Source organism: Odocoileus virginianus, chromosome 15 (assembly GCF_023699985.2).
Source record: "Odocoileus virginianus isolate 20LAN1187 ecotype Illinois chromosome 15, Ovbor_1.2, whole genome shotgun sequence".
NCBI classification, from domain to species: Eukaryota; Metazoa; Chordata; class Mammalia; order Artiodactyla; family Cervidae; genus Odocoileus; species Odocoileus virginianus.
In genome coordinates, this window is record NC_069688.1 from 20737851 (window position 1) to 20762560 (window position 24710).

Consider the following 24710-nt stretch of genomic DNA (forward strand, 5'->3'; position numbering starts at 1 on the left):
AGTCACACACGACTGAAGCAACTTAGCACACATGTACACATACATGTAAATATATATACATATATGGTAAGAAGAAAAAGGCAAACCCCATAATACCTGCAAACTCATCACCTGTAGATGAACATTGTGATAGTTTAGGTTATTTCTTCCTAGATACTTTTCCTACCTGTTTATATCATTTCTCCTCACAAAAAAAAATGGCCTCTGGCTATATGTGTTGCTTTTTGACTTAAATATATTGTGAATATCTTTTTATGTCAACAGATATAATGTGCAATATTTTAATGACTACTACTATTCTTTTTTGTTGAGGTATCATGTTCTAGACCAATTTTACAAAAGTCAGTTGCCTGAAGGCCAATTTGATAAAGTTATCAAATGTTCCAATTTACCAGAAGACGTGCTTCTTTGAACTACTTGAATATTATTTCTACTTTTAAAGAAACTTTAGGCATTTTCATGTTCTCCTGCTAGTTCTTCAAATAGCATATCAACTCTGAGAGTTGTGCAATTAAAAACTTATAATTTTAAGTTTAAATTTGAATTTAGAAGGATCAGAAACTAATTGGAAGTGATCAAACATTCTCAACACAGAGACTTCCCTGGTGGTCCAGTGGCTGACTCCTCACTCCCAAAGTAGGGGGCCTAGGTTTGATCCCTGGCTGGGAACTAGATCCCACATGCCACGACTAAAGATCCTGCATACCACAACTAAGACCTGGTGCAGCCAAATAAATAAATGAATATTTTTAAAAAAACATTCCCAACACATATGGTATGCTAAATGTCTGGATTCTAAGGATAAGTTAGGCTGCGTTGATCTGTCGGCTGTTTGTAAAATCAGTTGACATGAAAGGATTAGAAGAATCTTGAGATGTGGAAAGGAAGTAAGGGTGTATAGAGGAATTTGAGAAAGAAGCAGAAGACTTGAGCCTCAGACAAAGCAAAAAACATGCCACTATGTTCAAAGGAATTTTTAAAAATTAACTTGTCCTAAAAGTTAAGAAATGAAGTAGGAAACTACAGAAAAGTCATATCTCTTATTGTGTGTTAGTTGCTCAGTTGTATCTGACTCTTTGCAACCCCATGGACTGCAGCCCGCCCGACTCCTCTGTCCGTGGAATTCTCCAGGCAAGAATACTGAACGGGTTGCCATTCCCTTCTCCAGGATATCTCCTATTACACTTAAGCTAATTACTATTTCCAAAATTACATCCATAAACATTTCAATTTTAATCTCTAAAAGATAAAGAGTCACATTTTCAACATAAATTTTAATACCATTATTAAACATAAAAATGATAATTCCTTATCATCAAATATTCAATAAATGATCAAATTTCTCCAGTTATCTCATAATTATGCTTAATAATTTGGCTACCAGTCACTAGTAATCAAGGCTAATATGGTAACCCACTGCAGTATTCTTGACTGGGAAATGCCATGAACAGAGGAGCCTGGTAGGCTACGGTCCATGGAGTTGCAGAGTCGGAGACGACTGAATGGCTGAGCATGCACGCACAAGGCTAATATAGTTCTAAGAAGACTCAACAATTCTTAGTTTCTAAAAATAGAACATTCTTTTAAAAGAGCATCATAGAAACCTTCAAAAGGTTTTTTTTTCTTCAAAAGGTTTTAAAACAATTACATTGGATAAAAATTATTATACCCTTAAGCTATTGAATACTAACGCAAACCAGCAGTAAACTTAAGCTGTTAAAACATCGCATCAAATATGAAATTATATACACTACACAAAGAGTTAAAAGATACAAAATTTGGTAAATTTATCATCTTGTAAGGTGAAAATCCTCAGAGAATTGGTTTTGGGTGAAATGAATTTCAAGAGCTAGTCTCCATTTATTTAACCAATGACCTATTATCTGCCAAACAAGTCTGTTTTTCTTTTTTATTTTTTTAAATTGAAGTATAGTTAATTTACCATGTTGTGTTAGTTTCAGGTGTATAGCAAAGTGATTCAGTTATATATAGTTTTACATACACACACACACACACACACACACACACACACACACACACACACACATGGGCTTCCCTGGTAGCTTAGTGGCAAAAAATCCACCTGCCAATGCAGAAGACATGGGTTCTATCCCTGGGTCAGGAAGATGCCCTGGAGGTGGAAACTGCAACCCACTCCAGTATTCTTGCCTGGGAAATCCCATGGACTGAGGAGGCTGATGGGCTGCAGTCCATGAGGTCGCAAAGAGTCAGACACAACTTAGCAACTAAATGACAATGACATATAACTATATAGTCTATATTTACATTCTTTTTCATTATAAATTATTTCAAAATACTGAGTATAGTTCCCTATGCTATACAGTGGGTCCAGTTGATTATCTATTTTATACAAAGTAGTGTGTATATGTTACTCCCAAACTCCTAATTTGTCTCTCCATCACCTTTCTTCTTTGTTACCCATAAAGTTTGTTTTCTATGTCTGTCTTTTTCTGTTTTGTAAATAAGTTCGTTTGTGTCATTTTTTAGATTACACATACGTGATATATGATATTTGTCTGTCTCTGCCTGGCTTACTTCACTTAGTATGATCATCTCTAGGTCCATTTATGTTGCTGTAAATGACATTGTTTCATACTTTTTATGGTTCAGTAGTTTTCTATTATATATATATAATATTCCAGTTGCATATATATGGTGTATATATATATAGATGCACATATATATCACATCTTCTTTATCAATTCATCTGTTGATGGACACTTAGGTTTCTTCCATGTCAAACAAGTGTATTTCTGATTGGATGGTATTATAATACAGTCTCACAATAAAAATCCCTTTCTTAAGAGCTTTGTGTAACTACCTGGTTATTTTCTTAGAAATCTCTTATTGCGAGAGGTGTGGGTGTTGTGTTGAGAAGTGGATACATTTTAAAGGCCCTTGATATATGCTGACATACTCTCTCGCGCCATGCCCACCAATTTCACTTCTTGGTGAGGAGATTAGAATCCTGAGACCAGCTTAGTCTTGTCCATAACTACAGAACCATCCAGGCCAGATCTGCAGCTAGACATCTGGGTTCCTAAATTCCCCACACCTTTTGTCACTTTTCCACTCTTCTCCAAGCAAGAGCTAGATTTCTCTTCCACTTTCTCTGTGCTGGACGCCAAACCTCCAGGTATTTGAACTTCATCTACCTCTGAAACTGTCTTGCATTTCTTTTCTGGACTCACTCTAATTAATGTAGTGATAAAAACAGTACCAGGTTATTAAATTTCCAAAAATGCAGTTGATTTGCCGTCTTTCATATCTGACTGTTATTTCGAAAGATCTCTGGTGTCACAGGATAGGTTCACATTGTTATGCCACACATTCATGTTATAGTTCATTGCCCGATCCCCGGGTTTTCCTGAAGCTGCACCTGGGTCTTAAAGCACAAAATAAAGAAATGGTTTCAAACTGAATAAAGATATCAGCAAACATGAGGTAAATTAAAATGGATCAGATTTTTATTTCAAAGGCTTGAAGAAGAGTTAATGAAGAGGGAATCAGCCGTAATGCACTGGGTCTCTCATTTCAGCATGGAGGGGGGCTTTTTAAAATTAATTTTTTATTGATACACTTTTAGTATACTCATGGGTTGTAAAACCATCACCACTCTCTAATTCTGAAAACTGATGCATCTTCTGTGAAACAGTCTTGCAGATTTTGCACACTTCAGTTCAACTGTGCAAAAAAATAAAAAGGGAAAGAAAGGAAAAAGGAGGGAAAAGAAAATTTCACAATATCTAATTCTTCTCTCTCCGGCTCTCTGAGTAGCAGCAGGTGGGAAAACAACCTTAAGTTGACCACTGGGGTCAAATCATTTCCATTTTAAACAGTCTGTTTTCCATCGTGACTCTACACCTTCAAGATAAGAGTTGTCCTTCTTGTTTCTTCTGCCCTCTTCCAAGATGTCGATAGGTGCAAGTTTCTCTTGTGTTATCCATCTCTATCTCCCAGAATTTGCACAAACTCAGGTCCATTAAGTCGGTGATGCCATCCAACCATCTCATCCTCTGTCTTCCCCTTCTCCTCCTGCCCTAAATCTTTCCCCAGCATCAGGGTCTTTTCCTATGCGTCAGCTCTTCACATCAGGTGACCAAAGTATTGGAGCATCAGCATCAGTCCTTCCAATGAGTATTCAAGGTTGATTTCCTTTAGGGTTGACTGGTTTGATCTCCTTGCTGTCCAGGGGACTCTCAAGAGCCTTCTCCAGCACCGCAGTTCAAAAGCAACAGTTCTTGGGCACTCAGCCTTCTTTATGGTCCAGCTTTCACATCTGTAGATGACTACTGGAAAAACCGTAACTGTGACTAAATGGACCTTTGTTCAAACAGTAATGTTGGTCTAAAATGATTTAGATCTTAGCGGGGGCTTTATAGTAGAGAAAGACAACTACTTAAGTTGTAATTGATGGTTCTCATCATGGGGTTGAGTTCTGATGCTCCCTCTTCTTCTGTCCCCCTCCTCACCCAGGATACCCAGGAGACTTTTCTGACCCCTCTCTCTCTTATAAACAGTTTGGAGAAAAGATCGCAACTCTTCCCTGGACTTTGCATCTCTAAAAAAGCCTCCAAAAGTAAAGGAAAGTAAAGGAAAAAGGAAAACAGTCAAAGGGCATCTGTAAGGTTTCTGTTTGGGTAGGCAAGGTACATCTCTCAGGCTCCATAACCAGTACCAGTTTGCCCAGATAAGACTTGTCTTGGGAGGGAGGTTGGAGGGGGGATCGGGATGGGGAACACATGTAAATCCATGGCTGATTCATGTCAATGTATGGCAAAAACCACTACAATAGTAAAGTAACTAGCCTCCAACTAATAAAAATAAATGAAAAAAAAAAAAAAAAAAAGAGTTGTCTTGGGGATGAGTCCCTGTGAATGATCCTGGAACCAAGCTCAACCTGCTTTGGAAGCTCAAGACCACTTTTGTCTGGGATCATAGGCACCCATTCTTATGTTCCTGGGGCTTCCTTTCTCTTCTGAGGCTCCCTCACTCAGCTCTTCTGGAGGTGAGCTCCTTGCACGGTCAGGCAAGAGGCCTTGGGTGGTTGGGAGTGTAGCTCCAAGGCCATTGGGCTCAGATGCACTTTGACAGGGACCTTTGATCACCAGGCATGGGTCCATCTCTGGTAGAGTCTTCCTGGTCTGCACTGTGCCAGTCAGAGCGAGCAAGTCCTCACCTTCCTCTCGTCTCCCACATGCTGTCTGTCTCCTGCCCTAGAGATGCTTCTGGTCACTCCAGAATGACCACTTACATTTCGCAAGGTCAGGCCAAAGGGAGCCGGGGGGGGCACTTCAGAACCTCTGGATGCATTATTCACTAGCTCCTGGGAAAGCGCACTGCAAATGTACACATTCAGTCTGGGAAGTTGCAGTGAAGTGAAAAAAAAAATGTTTTTGTTGAGTTTCTGTTTGACTGCTGGGATAAAGGCACCCGTCTTTAAAGAAAGAAAATACATCAGTCATCATAAAAAGAAAATGCTAAGTCATAATAAAAACAAAACAAAGCAAAAAAAAATTTGTTTTGTAGCACTTTGTAAAGGCAAGAAATTTATGTTCTCAGGGGTTAAATTCTAGTACCTTTGTTTTTCGATTTTAAGATCTCGGATTCTGAACGTAAATGTGTGAAATAGCTGTTAAAATGTGAGTTCAGATTTAAAGGGGAAGTAGCAATCCAATTTCCTGTTTTTATTTCTTTTAGCTCTCAGAATAGGAGAAATTGGTGATTTTAAAATCTTTCTATAGCCGAGAGGTGAATTTATATGAACTTCAGGCTGAAATGGCCATGATGGAATATCTTTTAAAGTTGTGAAACTTATGGTGAAAAACAAAATATTACCTGAAATGTATATTATGTAAATCCAAACTCAGGAACCTCTTTCATTGCAGAATTCCTTCCCCTCAAAGGTCCGTCTAGTTAAAGCTATGGTTTTTCCAGTATTCATGTATGGATGTGAGGGTTGGATTATAAAGAAAGCTGAGCACTGAAGAATTGATGCTTTTGAACTGTGGTGTTGAAGAAGACTCTTGAGAGTCCCTTGGACTGCAAGGAGATCCAGTCAGTCCACCCTAAAGGAAATCAGTCCTGAATATTCATTGGAAGGACTGATGCTGAAGCTGAAACTCCAATACTTTTGGCTACCTGATGCAAAGAACTCTTTTCTAAGACGCTGATGCTGGGAAAGATTGAAGGCGGGAAGAGAAGGGGGCGACAGAGGATGAGATGGTTGGATGGCATCACCGACTTGATGGACATGAGTTTGAGTAAGCTCCGGGAGTTGGTGATGGACAGGGAAACCTGGTGTGCTGCAGTCCATGGGGTTGCAAAGAGTCAGACATGACTGAGCGACTGAACTGAACTGAATACACACATTTATGTTTACATCATCATGTTAGTAAAGTGGACAGCAGGGCTTCCCTGGTGGCTCAGTGGTAAAGGATTTACCTGCCAATGCAGGAGACATGCATTTGATCCCTGATCCAGGAAGATCCCACATCCTGCATAGCTACTCAGCCCTTGCACCACAACTATTGAGCCTGTGCTCTAGAGCCCGGCAGCCACAGCTACTGAGCCCTCAAGCTGCAAATACTGAAGTCTGAGCGCCCACAACAAGAGAAGCCACGACAGTGAGAAGCCTGAGAACGGCAACTGGAGACCGGCCCCAGCTCCCCGCAACCAGAGAAAAGCCCATGCAGCCACAAAGATTCAGCACAGCCAAAAATAAGTAAACAAAATTTTTTTTTAAAAAAGTAGACGACACTGTGACCTGACGTCTAGGCTACCTTGCCTAACAGAGGGGAGGTGGGAGAGGGGAGAAAAGCTCCATTTAGAAGGTGTAAATGGGGCATGTGCCAGCCAGAAGCTGATTTGGGAAGTGTGCTGCTGCGGGTCCCTCTTAGGGGTGAAACGGGGTTTCCTTGTGCTTCTCATCACAACTTCTCTCTCTCCCAGTAATGGAGGGAAACCTAGCCTTTGGGCTACATTTATTTATGTGTTATTTAGCAGAGATGTATATAGCTGTTATTATGTGCTGCTTTACTTCTAAGCACTTTACAAATATTACTTATTTAAGGCACGTCACCCTCATAACAAACATGAGCTAGATGAAGTGATCTCCATTTTTTTTTTCAGAAGGAAACTGAAGCACAGAGGTGAGGTTGCTGGCCAAGACCACACAGTTAATAATTGAGGGATGCAGGATTTGAGCTTAGCAATCTGACTTTTCTTTTCTCCAAAATATTTTGCAAATTGTGGTGTCTTTCTTAGGAATTTTTAAATATATATATATTTTGGCTGCACAGTGGGGCTTATGGGATCTCAGTTCCTAGGCCAGGGATGGAACCCGGGTGACCACAGTGACAGCACCAAATCCTAACCACTAGGCCACCAGGAAACTCCCTTCCTTAGACATTTTTAAGAGAAAATTTCTATATAGGCTGCTGCACCTTACAAGCAGACTTCAGAACCTAAGCAAGTTGATGGTGGGATCCTTTCAAACTATTTTCCGTGCACATTAATTATACATGGATGTGTGTGTGTGTGTGTGTGTGTGTGTGCTGATTGATTACATAAATTGATGGATATATATGGATTTTTTTCAATTAACAATGATTGGTGGTCAAGAGCATCCAAATTATGCAAATCTCTCTTTTTAACCCTCCTCACTCTTATAATATGCTCAGTTCAGTTCCGTTTAGTCACTCAGTTGTGTCTGACTCTTTGCGACCCCATGGACCGCAGCACGACAGGCCTCCCTGTCCATCACCAACTCCCGGAGTTTACCCAAACTCATGTCCATTGAGTTGGTGTTGCCATCCAACCATCTCATCCTCTGTCATCCCCTTCTGTTCCTGCTTTCATACTGTTCATGGGGTTCTTGAGGCAAGAATACTGAAGTGGTTTGCCATTCCCTTCTCCAGTGGACCACATTTTGTCAGAACTCTCCACCATAACCCGTCCATCTTGGGTGGCCCTACATGGCATGGCTTAGTTTCATTGAGTTAGACAAGACTATGATCCATGTGGTATAATATGTTAGTTTGGCCTAATTTAATGAACTTTCCCCTATCAGGATTCCCTGGTGGCTCAGATGGTAAAGAATCTGCCTGTAATGTAGGAAACCTGGGTTCAATTCCTGGGTTGGGAAGATCCCCTGGAGCAGGGAATGGCAACCCACTCCAGTATTCTTGCCTGGAGAACGAAATAGACAGAGGAGCCTGGCAGGCTACAGTCCATGGGGTCGCAAAGGGTCAGACATGACTGAACAACTAACACACAACAACACAACCCCTGTTGATGGACATCTAGATTGTCTGTGTCTGTCATATAAATAACACCAGTATGAACATCCTTGTGGTCTGTGTAAGCATATCTAAAGAACAAATCCTCTACAGGTTCTCACCATAAAAACAAACAACAACAACAAAAACCCCTAAAAGTGTGAAGTGATGAATGTGTTAACTGTTTTGAGGTTATCATTTCACAATATGTAAGTATATCGAATCATCACATTGTCCATCCTAAACTTATACAATGGTATATGTAAGTTATATCTCAATAAAGCTGGAGAGAGAGACTTCCCTGCTGATTTAGGTTCCCTAAAGAACCTACCCTCCAATGCAGAGGACGGGGGTTTGAGCCCTGGTCGGGAAGCTAGGATCCCACATGCCACAGGGCCACTAAGCCCAAGAACCACAACTAGAGAGGCCCGCATGCTGCAACGAAGACCCAGCAAAGCCAGTAAATCAAGAAGATTGTCAAAAAAAAAAAAAAAAAAAGCTGGAGAGAGAAAAAAGAACAACCTCTCAGAAGTGGAATTCCAAATGGACAGCTGCTTCCTTGCTGAGCATGTGGATAACTGTGGGACATTATTTGGTCTGACCATGAGCAGCCCGATGATAAACGAGGAGTCATAATTAGCCTTTTATCCCAGAGTTTCTTCAGGTTTTTCTTTTTTAAACAAAGATTTTAGTATTCGAAGGCCCTTCAGTGAGGATGAGGCACCACTAATGGATATTTGCCCCAGTGAACATCTGGACAGAAAAGTCGCCCAATCCTGTTTTCTGGATATGTTGGTGGAGGTCCCTTTGTGACAGAGGGTCGCCTACTGTCTGTGTCTGGTTAGATCATCTACTTGAGCTTCTATGATGAACAACATCCTAGGGGTGTATTTTCATGTCAGACCCTCAGGTATTATCATGATTAATTCAGATCTGCTGGGAAAGATTGAGAGCAGGAGGAGAAGGGGTCAACAGAGGATGAGCTGGTTGGATGGCATCACTGACTCAATGGACATGAGTCTGAGCAAACTCTGGGAGATGGTGAAGGACAGGGAAGCCTGGTATGCTACAGTCCATGGGGTCACAAAGAATCAGACACGACTAAACAACTGAACCATAACAGAGTCCACATGTAAAATGTGCTTTCATTTTACTGTTTAAAAAGAAATATCGAAGACATTGCCGACAACACTTCATGTGAAGCCCATCCTATGAAGCTTTAGACATTTTATGCTGGGGTGTCCCCGTCCACTGTGGACCCAGGTCAGCTTCCTCTTTCCCAGGAGAGCACCCTGTGATGCTGGCTGTGGCTCTTCCTGCCGGAAAGCTCCAAGCGCAAATCTGGGTCCCCATTTACATTGTCTTCTTTTTCTCACCTAGAGTTTTCTGTCTCCAGTTTATTAAACTCACTTTTTGGTAGAAGCATTTCAAATCCTTTTTGAGAAAGAAGCAGGCTATAAAAAACAGTGTCTTCAGCATTATTAATAATGAGATAAAACACTTTTCAAAAATAGCCGTTTTTTGGCAAAAGGGTAAGGAAAAAAAGCACATACTTCAGGCGAAAGCTCTGTGAGTCCACCATTCACTTGTGCGATGGTTTGAGGCCAGTCAGGTAATCTCTCCACGCCTCCATTTACTCCTCTGTAAAATGGGATTAATAATAATACCTGGGTCATGGGGTTTCTTTGAGGATTAGATGAGATGCTCAGAAAATTACAGATATTTAATTCAAAAATAAATATTGGGGGGGGGACCGGGATGGGGAATACATGTAAATCCATGGCTAATTCATTTCAATGTATGACAAAAACCACTGCAATGATGTAAATTAATTAGCCTCCAACTAATAAAAATAAATGGAAAAAAAACAAGAAAAAAAAACTAAAAAAAAATAAATAAATAAATACTAAGGTGTAAATCCTTATAAAGCATGGCTCCTGTCACTTGCAAACACGTAACTGGGCTCTCAGTTTTTGTTGGGGGGCCCTGGGTTTTGTGTTTTTCTGGTATTGTGGCACAGTGAAAAGAATTGAGGACCTGGTGCTGTTTATCCTCTGATGCAACAGGATGCTATCTGAGCTCTTTTGCTGGAGTGTTTGAACTGCAGGGACCCAGACTCAAAGCTCAGTGCTAGTGGGTTAGGGTCTTCCTCTCCAGTGTGCACACGGGGCTCTCAATTATCTGTGTGATGAGAAGTGAGTCACTCGGTCATATCTGACTCTTTGTGACCCCATGGACTGTAGCTCGCCAGGCTCCTCTGTCCTTGGAATTTTCCAGCAAGAATACTGGAGTGGGTTGCCGTTCCCTTCTTCAGGGGAGCTTCTCGACCCAGGGATCGAACCCAGGTCTCCTGCACTGCAGGTGGATTCTTTATCATCTGAGCCAGCAGGGAAGTCCATATGATGAGGGAGAGGGAAATCATGAAATATGCATAAATAAATAATAATCTGCAGATTAGACGATTTTAATTTTCATTCTCTGTCTTCCTTCCCATGGCCACTGCCCTCAGACGATCACCATCACCCCTTCAAAGGACTGGACCACCAATTCCCCTATCTGTGCCATATCACTAACACCCACAGACTGACTTTCTAATCTCATCTGCCTTCACACACAAATGTCTGCACACACGCACAGACACTACAGGGGTAGCTAATATCTTGCAAGCAATTTTTTTGCATAAAGTCGTTTATATTGTCCTCCTGTGTTCTCCCTTATCTGACTTTTTATTTTGAAAATTTCAAATCTACAGAAAAAAACATCCTCACCTCAAGTCCCTAGTTTTTTTTAAACTATTTTGCCACATTTGTCCCCTCCTCTTGCTCCCTTATCCCCCCCTTTCTCTTTTTCGTTTTGGTGGAAATGTTGACAGTTGGCAGATACCCTGAGCCCACATCCCTACCCACCTCAAAAGCATCTCCTCAGATGTGGACCTTCTGCATGACCAGAGTACCATCATCACACCAATGAACCTCATGATTCCCCAGGATCAAATCCACATGTATTCAGATATCTCCAATGATCCACCCACGTGTCTTCCCCCACTCACCTACCCATTCAAAGCTCATTCAGGGAATACTTCTGAAGTTCCCACCTTTTGACACATCATGACACATCATGGATCTGTCTGATTATTTTGATGCTTTAACCTATGTTTCCTATGAACTAGTAGTTAGTTCTACAGGTCTCTATGCCTCTATCTCCAATACAACAACAATGTCTGGGGCGGGGATGTCTCCTTTGCCTTTCCTTGCCTGTCTGGAGTGGGAGGACCTGGGATGAGCACACTGGAAGCCCAGGGTGCCGCAGCCTGAGCGCTTGGTCCATCCCTTCTTTCCACGAGCCCTCCTGGAGCACCTGCTCAGAGTGGTATTTCAGAGAAGAAACAGGCTGGGCCCCCAGCCTGTCTGCTTCAGAAGACCTGCTGAGGAGGTAACGTTTGGGTCCAGATCTGGAAAAAAGACAGAACTGGAGTGTGTTGGAACCAGGGAGGGTCTGGGGAGAAAAGTGGGCTCCCGGGAAACATCTTAGGGAGAGGTGTACACGACCAGGGATGCGTGTGTCCTAGGGACCCGCTGGACTGCTCCCCTCGCCGTTCAGGGAGCCATTGGAGTCCACTAAGTTTGGCCTTTTCCAATACCGACTTCCCTCCTTCAGGCAGCCCCATTCTAATGTGAATAAGTTAAAAACACATTTTTTTTTTGGAGGGTAGGAGTAGGGGTGGAGGTGGGATGGGTCAAAAAAGAACTCCCCTGTTTATTTACAGACCAACTAGAAAACCCATCCCATTTCAGAAACTTCAGTGCATGAAAGAAAAAAAAAAACACCGTGCTGTTTTGAGTCAAAGAAGTACTTGCTTCCCCTTTATTTTGGGAACTACAGCTCACTAGTTTCAGAAAGAGGCGTGACCGTCCTCAGAGGCTTCCTACGTCAGCCAATGAGATGATAAACAAGGTGGTGGTCGCCAAGGCCTGTAGGACCAAAGGCGGGCCAAGCCGGGGCAACAGGGACGAGCTCCTGAGGCTTTTTTTGACCCGTTCCTCCTCCAGGAGGTGTTCCGAACTCCCATGGCCTGCCTTCCCCACGTGAAACCGTCCTTGTTCTGTGATGCTCTGGGCAGGGGTCCCCTTTGGCAGTGCCCTAGAAAGACAGTCACAGCAGAGCACCTGCCCCGCTGTGCCCCGGGAGAACTTCCTGGACTGTGTCCAGGGAATCTGCTCTGTGAACCTAGGTGATTCTCGTGTGCCTTTGGGTTTGGGAACACTGCCCTCCAGTACCTTGTAATGGAGTGCATAACCGATTTTGTTCTGTTTTTAATGTATAAATTTGACCGTGAGGCTGTGCTGTGAGGAATAGTCATATCCAATTTCAGTTTTATAGTCACCTTTAGATCTAAAGTTCCCAGTTTGCTCTGGGTGGCGCTCTGTACATCCTAGTATAACTGAATAGGCAGATAAGAGTTTAGCCTTTAGAAGGGTGGTTGAAATGGCAACCCACTCCAGTACTCTTGCTTGGAAAATTCCATGGGCAGAGGAGCCTGGTAGGCTACAGTCCATGTGGTCGCAAAGAGTCGGACACGACTGAGTGACTTCGCTCACTTTTCCATCTGTCTCACCGGTTGTGCCCAAGCCCCCTGCTGTCGGGGGTCTTTCCTGAGGCCTTAGGGTGGCTGGCGGCACCCTCTGTGCCTCTGGCTCTGACATCTCTCCTGTTTTCCACACTCACGCGTCTCACTTTGAAGTCTACAGATGTGATCGTGTGGATGTTCCTACAAGCATCTTTTCTCCATACCTGTGTCTTCTCTTTGATTTGCAGTCTCCGTGAAGGCCACCACCATTGCCCCAGGCCCCAGCCACATAAGGATGGAACCACTCTTTATGCTTCCTGGCTCTCCATCATGTTTGCCTTGGAAGCCCCAGGTCCTCTCACTTCACATTGCATAGTGACATTCATCTTCAGCCAAGCCTCCCCCTTCAGCCCAACTCCTGGACTTCCCTACTTGTTCTCTGAAGGGTTCAACTTGAACTAGTTCCCCGAAGGGGCCGTGTTCCCGGGGCCAGTTCTTTGCATGTGAGGTTCTCTCTTCCTGGAATCCCTTTACTGACTCTGCCACCTAGCTGACATCACTCCCATTCTGACTCAAAGCATTTCCATCAGGACGTTTCCCTTGCCCACATCCTTTTCCTCTTGCCTGAGGTCAATGTCCTTTCCTATGTCCTGTGCATCCTCTGTCATTGACCTGCCACATCGCATTGCTATTTTAATTCACGCATCTTCACCACTAGAATAGGAGCGTCTTTAGGGCAGAAATTGATGCTGACATAAAACTGATGCTCAATAAATTGTTGTTGAATAAATGAGTGAACAGATTATGAATGAGCACCTGGCTTGTGGACAGTCTTCACCTTTTTGACTTGGTTAAATCATCAACGATGAAGAATAGAAGTGTATTTGTTGTTGTTGTTGAGTCGCTGTCACGTTCTCTTGATTAATGGAGAGACTTCGGTGGCTGGAAGCCAGTTCTGGAATGGTAAAACGATGCCATTGCTTTTGTATTCCAACAGGAACTATGGGATGTATAAAGTCAAAAAGGAAAGACAATCTGAATGACGATGGAGTAGATTTGAAGACGCAACCAGTACGTAATACTGACCGAACTATTTATGTGAGAGATCCAACGTCCAATAAACACCAAAGGCCAGTAAGTAGATAGTCTCAGGGGAGCATTCCCACGGCAGGATCAAAGCATGGCTGCATAATTTAAACTCCAAATCTGTACCATGTTCATGCCAAAAACCCCCCAAGAAATCATGTTAATTACTTGGGCCTCAAATAATTTTCATATACTTTGTAACTAAATCCTTTAAAGAGTTTACAAATATATTCGAGACAACCAGGCCACTTAATGTACAATAAAGGGGCCTTTGGTCACCTTCTTATGTTTGGCGATTATCACGTTGCCTATCACTGGTACAAATACCCTCTCTTTTTTTGTAACGACATGTATATGAGCTTGTGTGACTTAGGATGGGCAATAAGATTAGTGGTCTGGAAGCAGAAGGAAATGCTGAATTCAAGTCCGAAGCCAAAATAGGTGCTAATATGCCCTTTGGTAGATGTTGTTTGTTGTTTAGTCGCCCAGTCATATCCAGCTCTTTGAGACCATGGACCATAGCCCACCAGGCTCCTCTCTCCGTGAGATTTCCCAGGCAAAAATACTGGAATGGGTTGCCATTTCCTTCTTCAGGGGATCTTCCTGACCCAGGGATTGAACCTGTGTCTCCCACGTTGGCAGGTACATTTTTTACTGCTAAGCCACCAGGGCAGCCATCATACTTTATCCCATCATGTTGTTCTTCAATTAATTCAAACTAGTACAAACACTGAAGTTGTCATGACTTATTATAGAGAATTAAAAGATTTTTTTAAAAAGCAACTAATTCTGCCTTCTAACCTAGGACAAATATCTGTACCAGCATTTTTACATGATGGATGTGCTCTCTGATGCATTTGAGAAATGCTTGGCAAAGAACTAATATCATGTTTCATGGAAGAAAGGAGCAGAGCTTTGGATAATTACAACCTTAAATGCACTTTAATTCGGATCTTAGTTCCTTTCTGTTTGCTCACTGCATATATGTACATCCCCCATTGCCTGGTTTTTATGGAAACCAGCTTTTCAGTGTTTAAGCTGAAAGCAGCTTATTCCACATTAGTCCAAATGCCTTCATTGAGAGTTTTCATTGTTTCTCTAATTTGACATGTTTTTAAATGCCTTGGCATTCTAGAAGTATATCATTGCTGTCACGCCCTCTACCAGCCCTCTCCCCCACGTTCCCCCTTTTCCTGCAGGTATAGTGTGTGTCAAGGTCACATGTCATTGTTGAGATTGGTAAGTTGGTGTTGGTATTCTTGCAAAAAAGTAGAGATGAAGAATGAATATATTATGTTGTTAATTCCCTACGTGATATTTCTAGACAGGTAAATTAATGTTATAATTTTAGGAACTTCCCTGGCAGGCCAGTTTTTAAGACTCTATGCTTCCAATGAAGGGGGCAAGGGTTTGATCCCTGGCTGGGGAACTAAGACCCCATAGGCTGTGGTGCACAACTAAAAAAGAAATTTAAGAAAAACATTGTGGACTTACCTGATGGTCACCGGTAAAGATTCCTCCTGCCAATGCAGGGGACGTGGATTTGATCCCCTGTCCAGAAGAACCCCCATGCCACAGGGCAGTTAAGCCTGTGTGCCCTGGAACCCCTGCTCATGAGAAGCCACTGCAATGAGAAACCTGTACACCCCAACTAGAGAATAGCCCCGTAACTAGAGAAAACCCGTGCACAACAATGAAGACCCAGCACGGCCAAAAATAAAGAAAAATTTTAGAAAACATTGTAATTTTACATATAGAAACTCAAAATGTACAAAATTATTAATAACTTCAATAATTTAGTTATAAATACTTATAAATATAATATTCAAAAACACATCACACAAATAGGTATAGATGTGGAGCTATGCTATGGAAATATGACTAACAGAAAATGAAATGATACAAGGACTTGGAGTCACAGATAATTTTCTCATTATAGACTTCAAAGGCATCATAAAAAGGACCTGACTTTTTCTAGTGTCATGTGCTGTAGATTTTACACGGCTTAAAATCCCCCATTTTTTTTTAACGTAATAAAAGATGTCCTTCATTCAGAAAAGCAAAGGGGACCAGTGTAAACTTGCGCACCATTTTTCCTCTTGGTAAGAGTAAAGGAGGTTAAAAGTTAAGTTAGAAAGCAGAAGTAGAAAGCATGTTTGAAATCTCTCGGTTCCCTCATGCACCCCCGGAGCACAGTGCACTCTGCCTTCTGTGGTCACAGGTGCCCTGGTTTGTGAACTGGGCAGTTGGGCCTTAGTCCATGGATAACGTTCAGCTCCAGCCAGATGTGCCCAAAACACACCCCTGTATTGATTACAGGCTTTATTGTATGACAGCAAGGCTGAACTGACACGAATTCAACAACACTCTAAGGAAAAGACATTTTAGGGAAGAAGAGTGCTGACAGATGACTTCTATACATGTGTTTTGGCCTTCTGAAGAGTGTGCTCAATCATTTATCAATTAAGAGCTCTTTGATATTTGAAAATCAGCTTGCTGCTTTCGGAATGATTTAATCAGTTTCTCGTCTTCTAATTGTTTCCTCTAACTCCTTTAAAATTAATCATATATTCTAATTACGCAAATCTGAATGAGTTTAAAAATCAGTATAGAACTCCTTGAAATAAGTATTGAAAGATCATCTGGAGCCAAGAGTTTCTGAGCCAGAAAAACATAATCCCCTGCTTCCCACCCCCTGCCCTGGAGATCTGATGGGCTGACTTCCATCAGAAATTTAAATTTCAGTACAAGCTGTTTTGGTCCATATTCCATTCAATCACATTAATCAAAGAGAAACACGATTAAGCCCAGGAAGTCTCACGCATCCTCCCCATGTCAACGAAGGAAAAAGGAATTTGATTTCCAAGGTGATTGAGGTGGCCTTTTGTACCACCAGGCCCTTCCTGATCATTCAGCTCCAAGCTAAAATAACAGGGATGCCATCTGTCCCCACAGCGGAATCGGGGGTCAGCCACAGGAAGCCTGGATCTGTTAGGACTTGTTCTCAGCTGCCAGTGACCAAGCCCTTACAACAGCTTTTTAAAACAAGTCTGGGAAAAGTGAAGATCAGCAATCCTGGCCTGGGTGGCACTTCCACAAGGTCACCAAGGACCTGAGTGACCCCCAGGACCTCTCTCCATCTTTTTCTCTGCTGTCTCTGGTCACTGGTATCCATGGCTGCTGAAAGCCCAGCTCATCACTTGCTTCTGGGCAGAAAGAAGAAGGCCAGGGAATAAGAAAGCCGATCCCAAAGCCCCATCACCTGCCTGCAGGTCAACTCCTTGCCATCTGCATAGAAGGCTGGAGAATTGGGAAGCATCACCATGTTGCAGGGCAAACCGCCATCCCCAAGGATATTCGGGCTCTGGTACCAAATCAGGGGGAGGGTGCCGATTAGATCAGCAGTGGCTCAGAGTGCTGGACATGTCCTGTCGCCCCCCAGGCCAGTGGTTGCTGAAGAAGGAAAAGCCTTTCCATGGTCAGGGTTGGGGCAGGGATCGGAACACAGCTCTGCAGGACTGTTCCCCTGCACTCCTCTTCTTTCTGGCTTAATAAATTAACAAATCTTAACCCTATTTGCTTCCGTTTGAAAATGACATAACATACAGTGTGAATGTAAGCATAAAACGCTAAACACAGAAAATATTTTTCTAACGAATATTCTCTCTTAGGTTGCGGACTCTCAGCTTTTACCAGGACAGAGGTTTCAAACTAAAGGTATGTTTTCATAACGCCATGGTAGTTTCTTTTTTTTACTGTTTGAGTCTCTGTAAAGTAGTTGTACTGGATGTTTTTGTTGATTTTGAGGGGGCGGGCGGTCAGGTGAGGTAGAAAAGGATAGTTTTATTGTTTTGCCAGGCAAAGGGAGACACACTAGGCTTCTGCCTTAAAAAACTATATGTCTCTGAATTTTTTTTAATTGTGGAAAAATAGCTATAACATAGAATTTATCATTTTAGCCATGGAAGTGTTCAGGTTGGTAGCATTAACTACCTTCTCATTTTTGTGTAGTCATCACTTCCATCCATCCATCTCTCCATTTGGGATGATGAACTTTCCATCATCTCAAACAGTAACTCTGTGCCCATCAAGCATAAACTCCCACCCCCCATCCTCCCGGCCCCTGGTACCCACCATTCTACTTTCTGTCTCTATGAGTTTGACGGCTCTGGGGATCTCGCCTAAGTGGAATTAAATGGTATTTGTCCTTTTGCGGCTGACTTATGTCACTTAGCATAATGTCTTTAGGTTCATCCCTGTTGTAGCAGGTGTCAGAATTTTGCTTCCTTTATTCTGTGGTATGTATACACAGTGTCCTCAGATAGTTTTCTCCTTTTAGCTTTTGTAAACAATGCTGCTATGAGCACAGGTGTATCGTATTTTAAACCTAGAGCTGGAAGTCATTGAGGTCATAGGTCTCTATGATTTGAGATGACAGACACTGTACCACTGTGTACAGTGTGTGGCCAACCACAGACCACATGGCGCCCAGGCCCTCTGGGGGGAAAACAGGTCTTCTTTCCCGCTGCCTGTTTCCTCAGTACATCCTTGCACTCTGTGCCCCGTGACAAGCTGTTACAACATTTCTGCTGTGGATTCTTTTTTTAAAAAACTTTTTATTTTATATTGGGGTATAGCCGATTAACAATGTTGTGAACAGGGAAGGTGAACAGTGAAGGGACTCAGCCATACGTATACATGTATCCATCCTCCACCAAACTCTCCTCCCCTCCAGGCTGCCACATGACATTGAGCAGAGTTCCCTGGGCCATACAATCAGTCCTTGCTGGTTATCCATTTTAAACATTCCGCTGTGGATTCTTAAAGGTCTTCGCTCGCCTTGGTCATTTTCAGATCCAGAGGAGCAAGGGGACATCGTGATCGCATTGTATCCATACGATGGCATCCACCCAGATGACTTGTCCTTCAAGAAGGGGGAGAAGATGAAAGTCCTAGAGCAGTAAGTGCAGCCGGGGGTCTCTCTTATATAGCACCAAGTCCCGAAGTCTCTCCCCCTCCCTGGGCTTGGCCGCCAGCAGCACAGCATGACAGACACCCCTCTGGGGGTGGGCACAGAACCCCAGCCTTGTTGCTGCCAGAAGGAGCAGGGCCAGAGGGATTTTCCTCTTAGGCTTTACTGTGAGCAGTTCCCAAGAGTTTTTCCTTTGAAACCAAACACCATTGTCTTTCCTTATCCATTTGTGCTACCTTAAGAGGCTTAGATCTATGTGGAGTTTGCATTTCTTTTTTAAAAATATTTTAAAAATGTATTCTTGGCTGTGCTGGGTCTTTGTTGCTGCCCTCGGGCTTTCTCTCGTTGCAGCGAGCAGGGGCGACTCTAGTTGCAGTGTACAGGCTTCTCACTGCAGTGGCTTCTCTTGTTGCGGAGCATGAACTCTAGAGTGTAACGGGCTTCAGTAGCTGCAGCACACGGGCTCTCTAGTTGTGGCCTGTGGGCTTCATTGCCTCGAGGCACGTGGGATCTTAGTTCCTGGACCAGGGATCCGCACCATGTCCCCTGCATTGGTGGGTGGATTCCTAACCGCTGAACCACCAGGGAAGTCCCTGCATGTTCTTTTAATGACATTTCTACTTTGTTATTTTCCTCAAATTCACACTGAGTGTATGGGTCCAACCGGGTGTGAATCATCAGGGTGGGGCGCCGAGGCAGCGGTCATCTCGGGGAAAGCCCCCACTCAGCACTTAGCGCTTCTGTGAAGATGCTTGGACATCGTTTTCTTGACCCCTCCAGGCTGACTCACAGGGCTCAGGACCATGCTGAGAATAAGGAACTTCAGTAATTCTACTGCTCTTCATATAGGGTCACCTTGGCCGGCCAACAGGAGACCCTTGGTTGGCTGGAGGAGGGAGACCCTTAGTATAAGGTGTTGAGTGGCTGAGAGGGTTGTCCATTACTGGCTGAGTGTGAACTTGAGCCTCATCCTGGCCTTGCCACTTGATCACTGTGTGACCAAGACAAGTCCCTTCAACTCTGTATCTTAGTGTCTCACTTGTGAACCAGAAACGGCTTGTGTGTGTGTGTGTGTGTGTGTGTGTGTGTGTGTGTGCGCGTTTTACAAATATGGCACAGGCGTGGAGTGTACCACAGCTTAGCGCCAGTTGTAACTGTCCTTCATGTTTTGCCGGATGAGGGTCCTGTCTGGGTGTGGGAACCTGACAGGAACACAGCTGAGGTTCATCCGTTGGTGACCCATCCGTTCCTCCCTCCCTAGCCCCTTCCCTGGCTCCATGCCTCTCTCAGGATATGCAAGGTGGTGATGAGGCTCATCTGCTTGGGACTGTTTTATGGTTTTCTTTTTTTTTTTTCCATGGCATCAGCCTGTGGACACTAGCTATTTCAACAAAGGCGTTTATAACTTAAGAACTATGACCTTTTATTCCCTTGACTCCCATTTCTCTAAGTGTGAAAAGTGAAAGTGTTAGTCGTTCAGTTGTATCCTACTCTTTGTGACCCCATAGACTCCTCTCTCCTTGGAATTCTCCAGGCAAGAATACTGGGGTGATTTGCCATGCCCTCCTCCAGGGGATCTTCCCAGCCCAGATAGCAAACCCAGGTCTCCTCCATTATAGGCAGATTCTTTACCCTCTGAGCCACCAGGGAAGCCCATTTTGTAGATATCCCCAAGGAAGTTAAGAACTCTGCTTCTGCAAGGTGGAAACCATTTTCACCAACTCTTATGCAGCAGCTCTGAGCACAGAGACCCACACTTCAGTCATGAGGCTGTTTTCCTTTGCTTCCATCATTAAAAATATTTGTATTTCATCAGGATGCATCAACTTTTCCCCTGCATTCTGGGGTCCCAGGGTCTTCCCCACACCCCACAAGACACTTTAAGACAATTGCTCTTGTAATTCTTGAGTCATTGAATACAAACCCTTTTTTTCTTTTTTTAATATATATTTATTTGGCCATGTCGAGTCTTAGCTATGGCATGTGGGCTCTTTCTTGGAGGCGCAAGCACTTGCTTGGCTGCCCCATGCTGTGCAGGATCTTAGTTCCCTGACGGGAGATTGAATTCACATCCCTTGCATTATAAGGTGGTTCTTAACCATTGTACCATCAGGGAAGTCCAACAAACCCTTTCTGATGTGGGTTTCTATTCCAGGCATGGAGAGTGGTGGAAAGCCAAGTCCATTTCGACAAAGAAAGAAGGCTTCATTCCCAGCAACTATGTGGCCAAAGTCAACACCTTGGAAACTGAAGAGTGAGTCCTCATCTGGAGTGGTCTGGAATGGTTCTTTGTGACATGCTGGATTTCTTGCTTTTTCTTCATCTTTTTTCTCCCTGGGATTACAACACCCATGGGATGTTAATATGTCTTCACAGGTGGTTTTTCAAGGATATAACCAGGAAAGATGCAGAAAGGCAGCTTCTGGCCCCAGGGAACAGCGCTGGAGCTTTCCTTATCAGAGAAAGCGAGACATTAAAAGGTAAGAAGTGACATAAGGCCTCTTAGCAAAGGCTGTTTAGGAAATCGTTCTTAGAAACGATTCTAGAATTCTGTTAAAAAAGACTTATGGGCAGACCTCATTTTATTGAAGTATAGTTGATTTACAATGTTGTGTTAGTTTCTGCTGTAGAGCCAAGTGATTCTGCTATACATAGACATAGTATTCTTCATACTCTTTTCTGTTTTGGTTTATCACAGGTTATTGAATATACTTCCTTGTTGTATACAGTAGGACCGTGTTGTTTATCCATCCTATGTGTCATAGTTTGCATCTGCTAATCCCAAACTCCCAACGCTTCCCTCCCCATAATGCCAATCTTGTTTACAAAATATAAGTGTAATCTTTGCTTGTACTTCTTCCTCTGCAGGAAGTTACTCTCTGTCTGTCAGAGACTATGACCCGATGCACGGTGATGTGATTAAGCACTACAAAATCAGAAGTCTGGACAATGGGGGTTATTACATCTCCCCACGAATCACTTTTCCTTGTATCAGCGACATGATTAAGCATTATCAAAGTAAGTGAAAACACAAGGTTAGACAAAAAAAGAAAGATACATGTTATGATAAATATATGATGTCAAACTTAATATAAAAATTTTTGTATCCTGCAACTTTACAGAATTCATTGATGAACTCTAGTAGTTTTCCTGGTAGCCTCTTTAGAAAGAAGAATCATATTTCTTTTGGATAAAGTTACAGGATCATATTCTGTAACTGGTCCTAAAGTAACCTATAACTATACATTCAACAGTGGTACTAGTGGTAAAGAATCTGCCTGCCAATGCAGGAGACATAAGAGACACCCACTCAGTCCCTGGGTTGGGAAGATCCCCTGGAGGAGGAAATGGCAGCCCACTCCAGTATTCTTGCCTCGAAAAATTCATGGCCTGAGAAGCTTGGCGGGCTACAGTCCATGGGGCCACAAAGAGTCAGACACGACTGAGCTGCTGAGCACACACAAACATTCAAGGTCAGATTTGATCTTTGAGAATAATTATCCTAGTCCTTCCCACCTAGCTTGTGCTGTTTAACAGTTACTGTTAAAAAGTTACAAAGATAGAAATGAGCATTATTTTCATATAGTGCATGACTTTACAACATATCTTTTGATATCCAGACTAGGAATGCAGATCTGTAGATCTGCGTCCTAGTGTAGATATATGTATGTGTGCATGTAAAAGTAATACATGCCCTTGGTAAAAGAAAACAGAAATTACAGCAGTAACACCAAAACAATTAGAAGTAGCCAGTCAGTGGTCCTTTGTCCCCAGGCTGCTCTACAACCTTGCTAGGCTGACCCCATGAATAGCCTTTATGTTCATTCCCTTTGTGTTTGAGGTCAGTTGTAGTGGGAAGCTGTTGTTACTGCTTATTTCTTCAAGCTTCTCTAAGGGAATACACATAACATTTGCTTATGTCCCCACGTATGGAGAGAGCAAGTACTCTAGAGTAGTAAGTCCTTCTTCTCTCTCTGTTACCCGCATCAAGTTATTCATCTGGCACATGTGTTGAGTACTTATGGAGCCCTGGCCCTGTTCTGAGGCTGGGCGGGGGAGGGAGGTCCCCTGGTGACCTAACCAAGTTCCCACCATTGTGCCCTGAAGAGTTTACACCGGCTCAGTAATTAAAATTATAGTCTATTAAGTGTGACATCCTGTCAGCTTGTGTTTGTCTGTTTATTTTATTGTTTTTATTTTTATAGATTAGCATTACTGATACATCTGTTATGATATGAAAACAAGTGCACCTTAAATTGTCTTTCATTTAAGAATTCCAAGTCATGGTTACACAGAAGATACCCCCATAAACATTTTAAGTTTGCAGACCTTGGCGAGTTAAAAATGATAAAACTCATAGTCCAGATTTCTCGGTAGATACTGGTAAAATACAGAGGATGACTTTTTCCACACTTACTTTCTCTTTGAAATTAGAGCAGCCAGATGGCCTGTGCCGGAGATTGGAGAAGGCATGCATTAGCCCCAAACCACAGAAGCCATGGGACAAGGATGCCTGGGAGATCCCCCGAGAGTCCATCAAGCTGGTGAAGAGGCTGGGCGCCGGGCAGTTCGGGGAAGTCTGGATGGGTGAGTGTGTGGCTCGGGAGCCTTAGTCCCTTCTGGAGAAATAAGAGCTCCAGCTGATTTCTATCAGTTTTCTCAGAAGCATTGATGTTTTCATTTCCCTCTGTCCCCCTGGTGCCAAGAACAAGCCTACACAGTCCTCGTGATTAGACTCTTTGTCTTCCTTGAGACTTAGGCGTTCTCTTGTTGGATGAATATTTGCAAGGAAGGGGCAGTGGGCACTTATCCTGGTAAATAATCCTGGTTTGTCCTGGTTTATCTGTCTCCTCTTCCCTGACTCTCATCGCCGGATTCTTTGGACATGCGGTTAAGTGCAGGCATCGCAGGGAAAGGTACAGTCGGGCTGTGTGCCTATGCCCAGTCACTCAGTCGAGTCTGATTCTTCGCAACCCTATGGACCGTAGGCCACCAGGCCCCTCTGTCCATGGGATTCTCCAGGCAAGAACACTGGAGTGGGTTGCCATGCCCTCCTCCAGGGGATCTTCCCGACCAGGGACTGAACCTGCATGTCTTGCATGTCCTCTATTGGCTGATAGGTTCTTTACCACTGGCACCACCTGGGAAGTCGATCATTAATTCTCACTGCACTGTAAATCTCTGGGAACATGATAATGGAATCAGGGTAAATCATAATTACACAGCCTCACCTTGCTTATTGGGGTCTATGTGAGTACCTGGCACTCTGTTTCCGGTTGGGTCCACAGACCGGAGGCGTGATCTTCCTTTAGCTGTGTCTCTGTTCCCACTCTGCTGCCTAAATCATCACCTCCTCCTCCTCCTTGCTCTGTCCACCTTTCCTTTTTTATTGAAGTAAAATTCATGTACCACAAGGTCAGTCATTTTAAAGTGAACAATTCACATTCACATTGTTGTACAGTCACCACTTCTATTTAGTTCTGGAATATTTCCATCGGTCCAAAAGGAAGCCCTGTACCCATAGTGCAGACACTCACCCCCACCCCCACTTCCCCAGCCCCTGGACACCACTCTACTTCCTGTCTGTATGACTGTAATACTCTAGGGCTCTCACGTCAGTGGGATCCTACACACATTTGTCCTTTTGTGTCTGGCTTATCTCCCTCAGCATGATGTCCTCAGGGTTCACCCATATTTGTCAGAATTTCTTTCTTCTTTTATGATCGAACACTGTTCCATTGTATGGGTATGCCACAGCTTATCTACTTATCCGTTGGTGGACCTT

General features: G+C 43.2%; 1 protein-coding gene across 5 annotated transcripts in view; it reads left to right on the forward strand.

The window, feature by feature from the left end:
• Positions 1 to 24710, forward strand: part of LYN (LYN proto-oncogene, Src family tyrosine kinase) — a 106745-nt gene that overhangs the window by 44302 nt on the left and 37733 nt on the right. For 2 of the 5 annotated variants that reach the window (XM_020900826.2, XM_070477128.1), the window contains exons 2-8: positions 13865 to 14001; positions 17625 to 17670; positions 18808 to 18913; positions 21081 to 21179; positions 21302 to 21405; positions 21794 to 21943; positions 23360 to 23512. In XM_020900826.2, the coding sequence (XP_020756485.1) occupies positions 13870 to 14001; positions 17625 to 17670; positions 18808 to 18913; positions 21081 to 21179; positions 21302 to 21405; positions 21794 to 21943; positions 23360 to 23512 (790 nt within the window). In that variant the 5' untranslated portion in view covers positions 13865 to 13869. Of the gene's footprint in view, positions 1 to 13864; positions 14002 to 14508; positions 14596 to 17624; positions 17671 to 18807; positions 18914 to 21080; positions 21180 to 21301; positions 21406 to 21793; positions 21944 to 23359; positions 23513 to 24710 lie in introns of those variants that run through there. The other 3 variants (XM_070477129.1, XM_070477131.1, XM_070477130.1) reach the window with 2 other exon arrangements.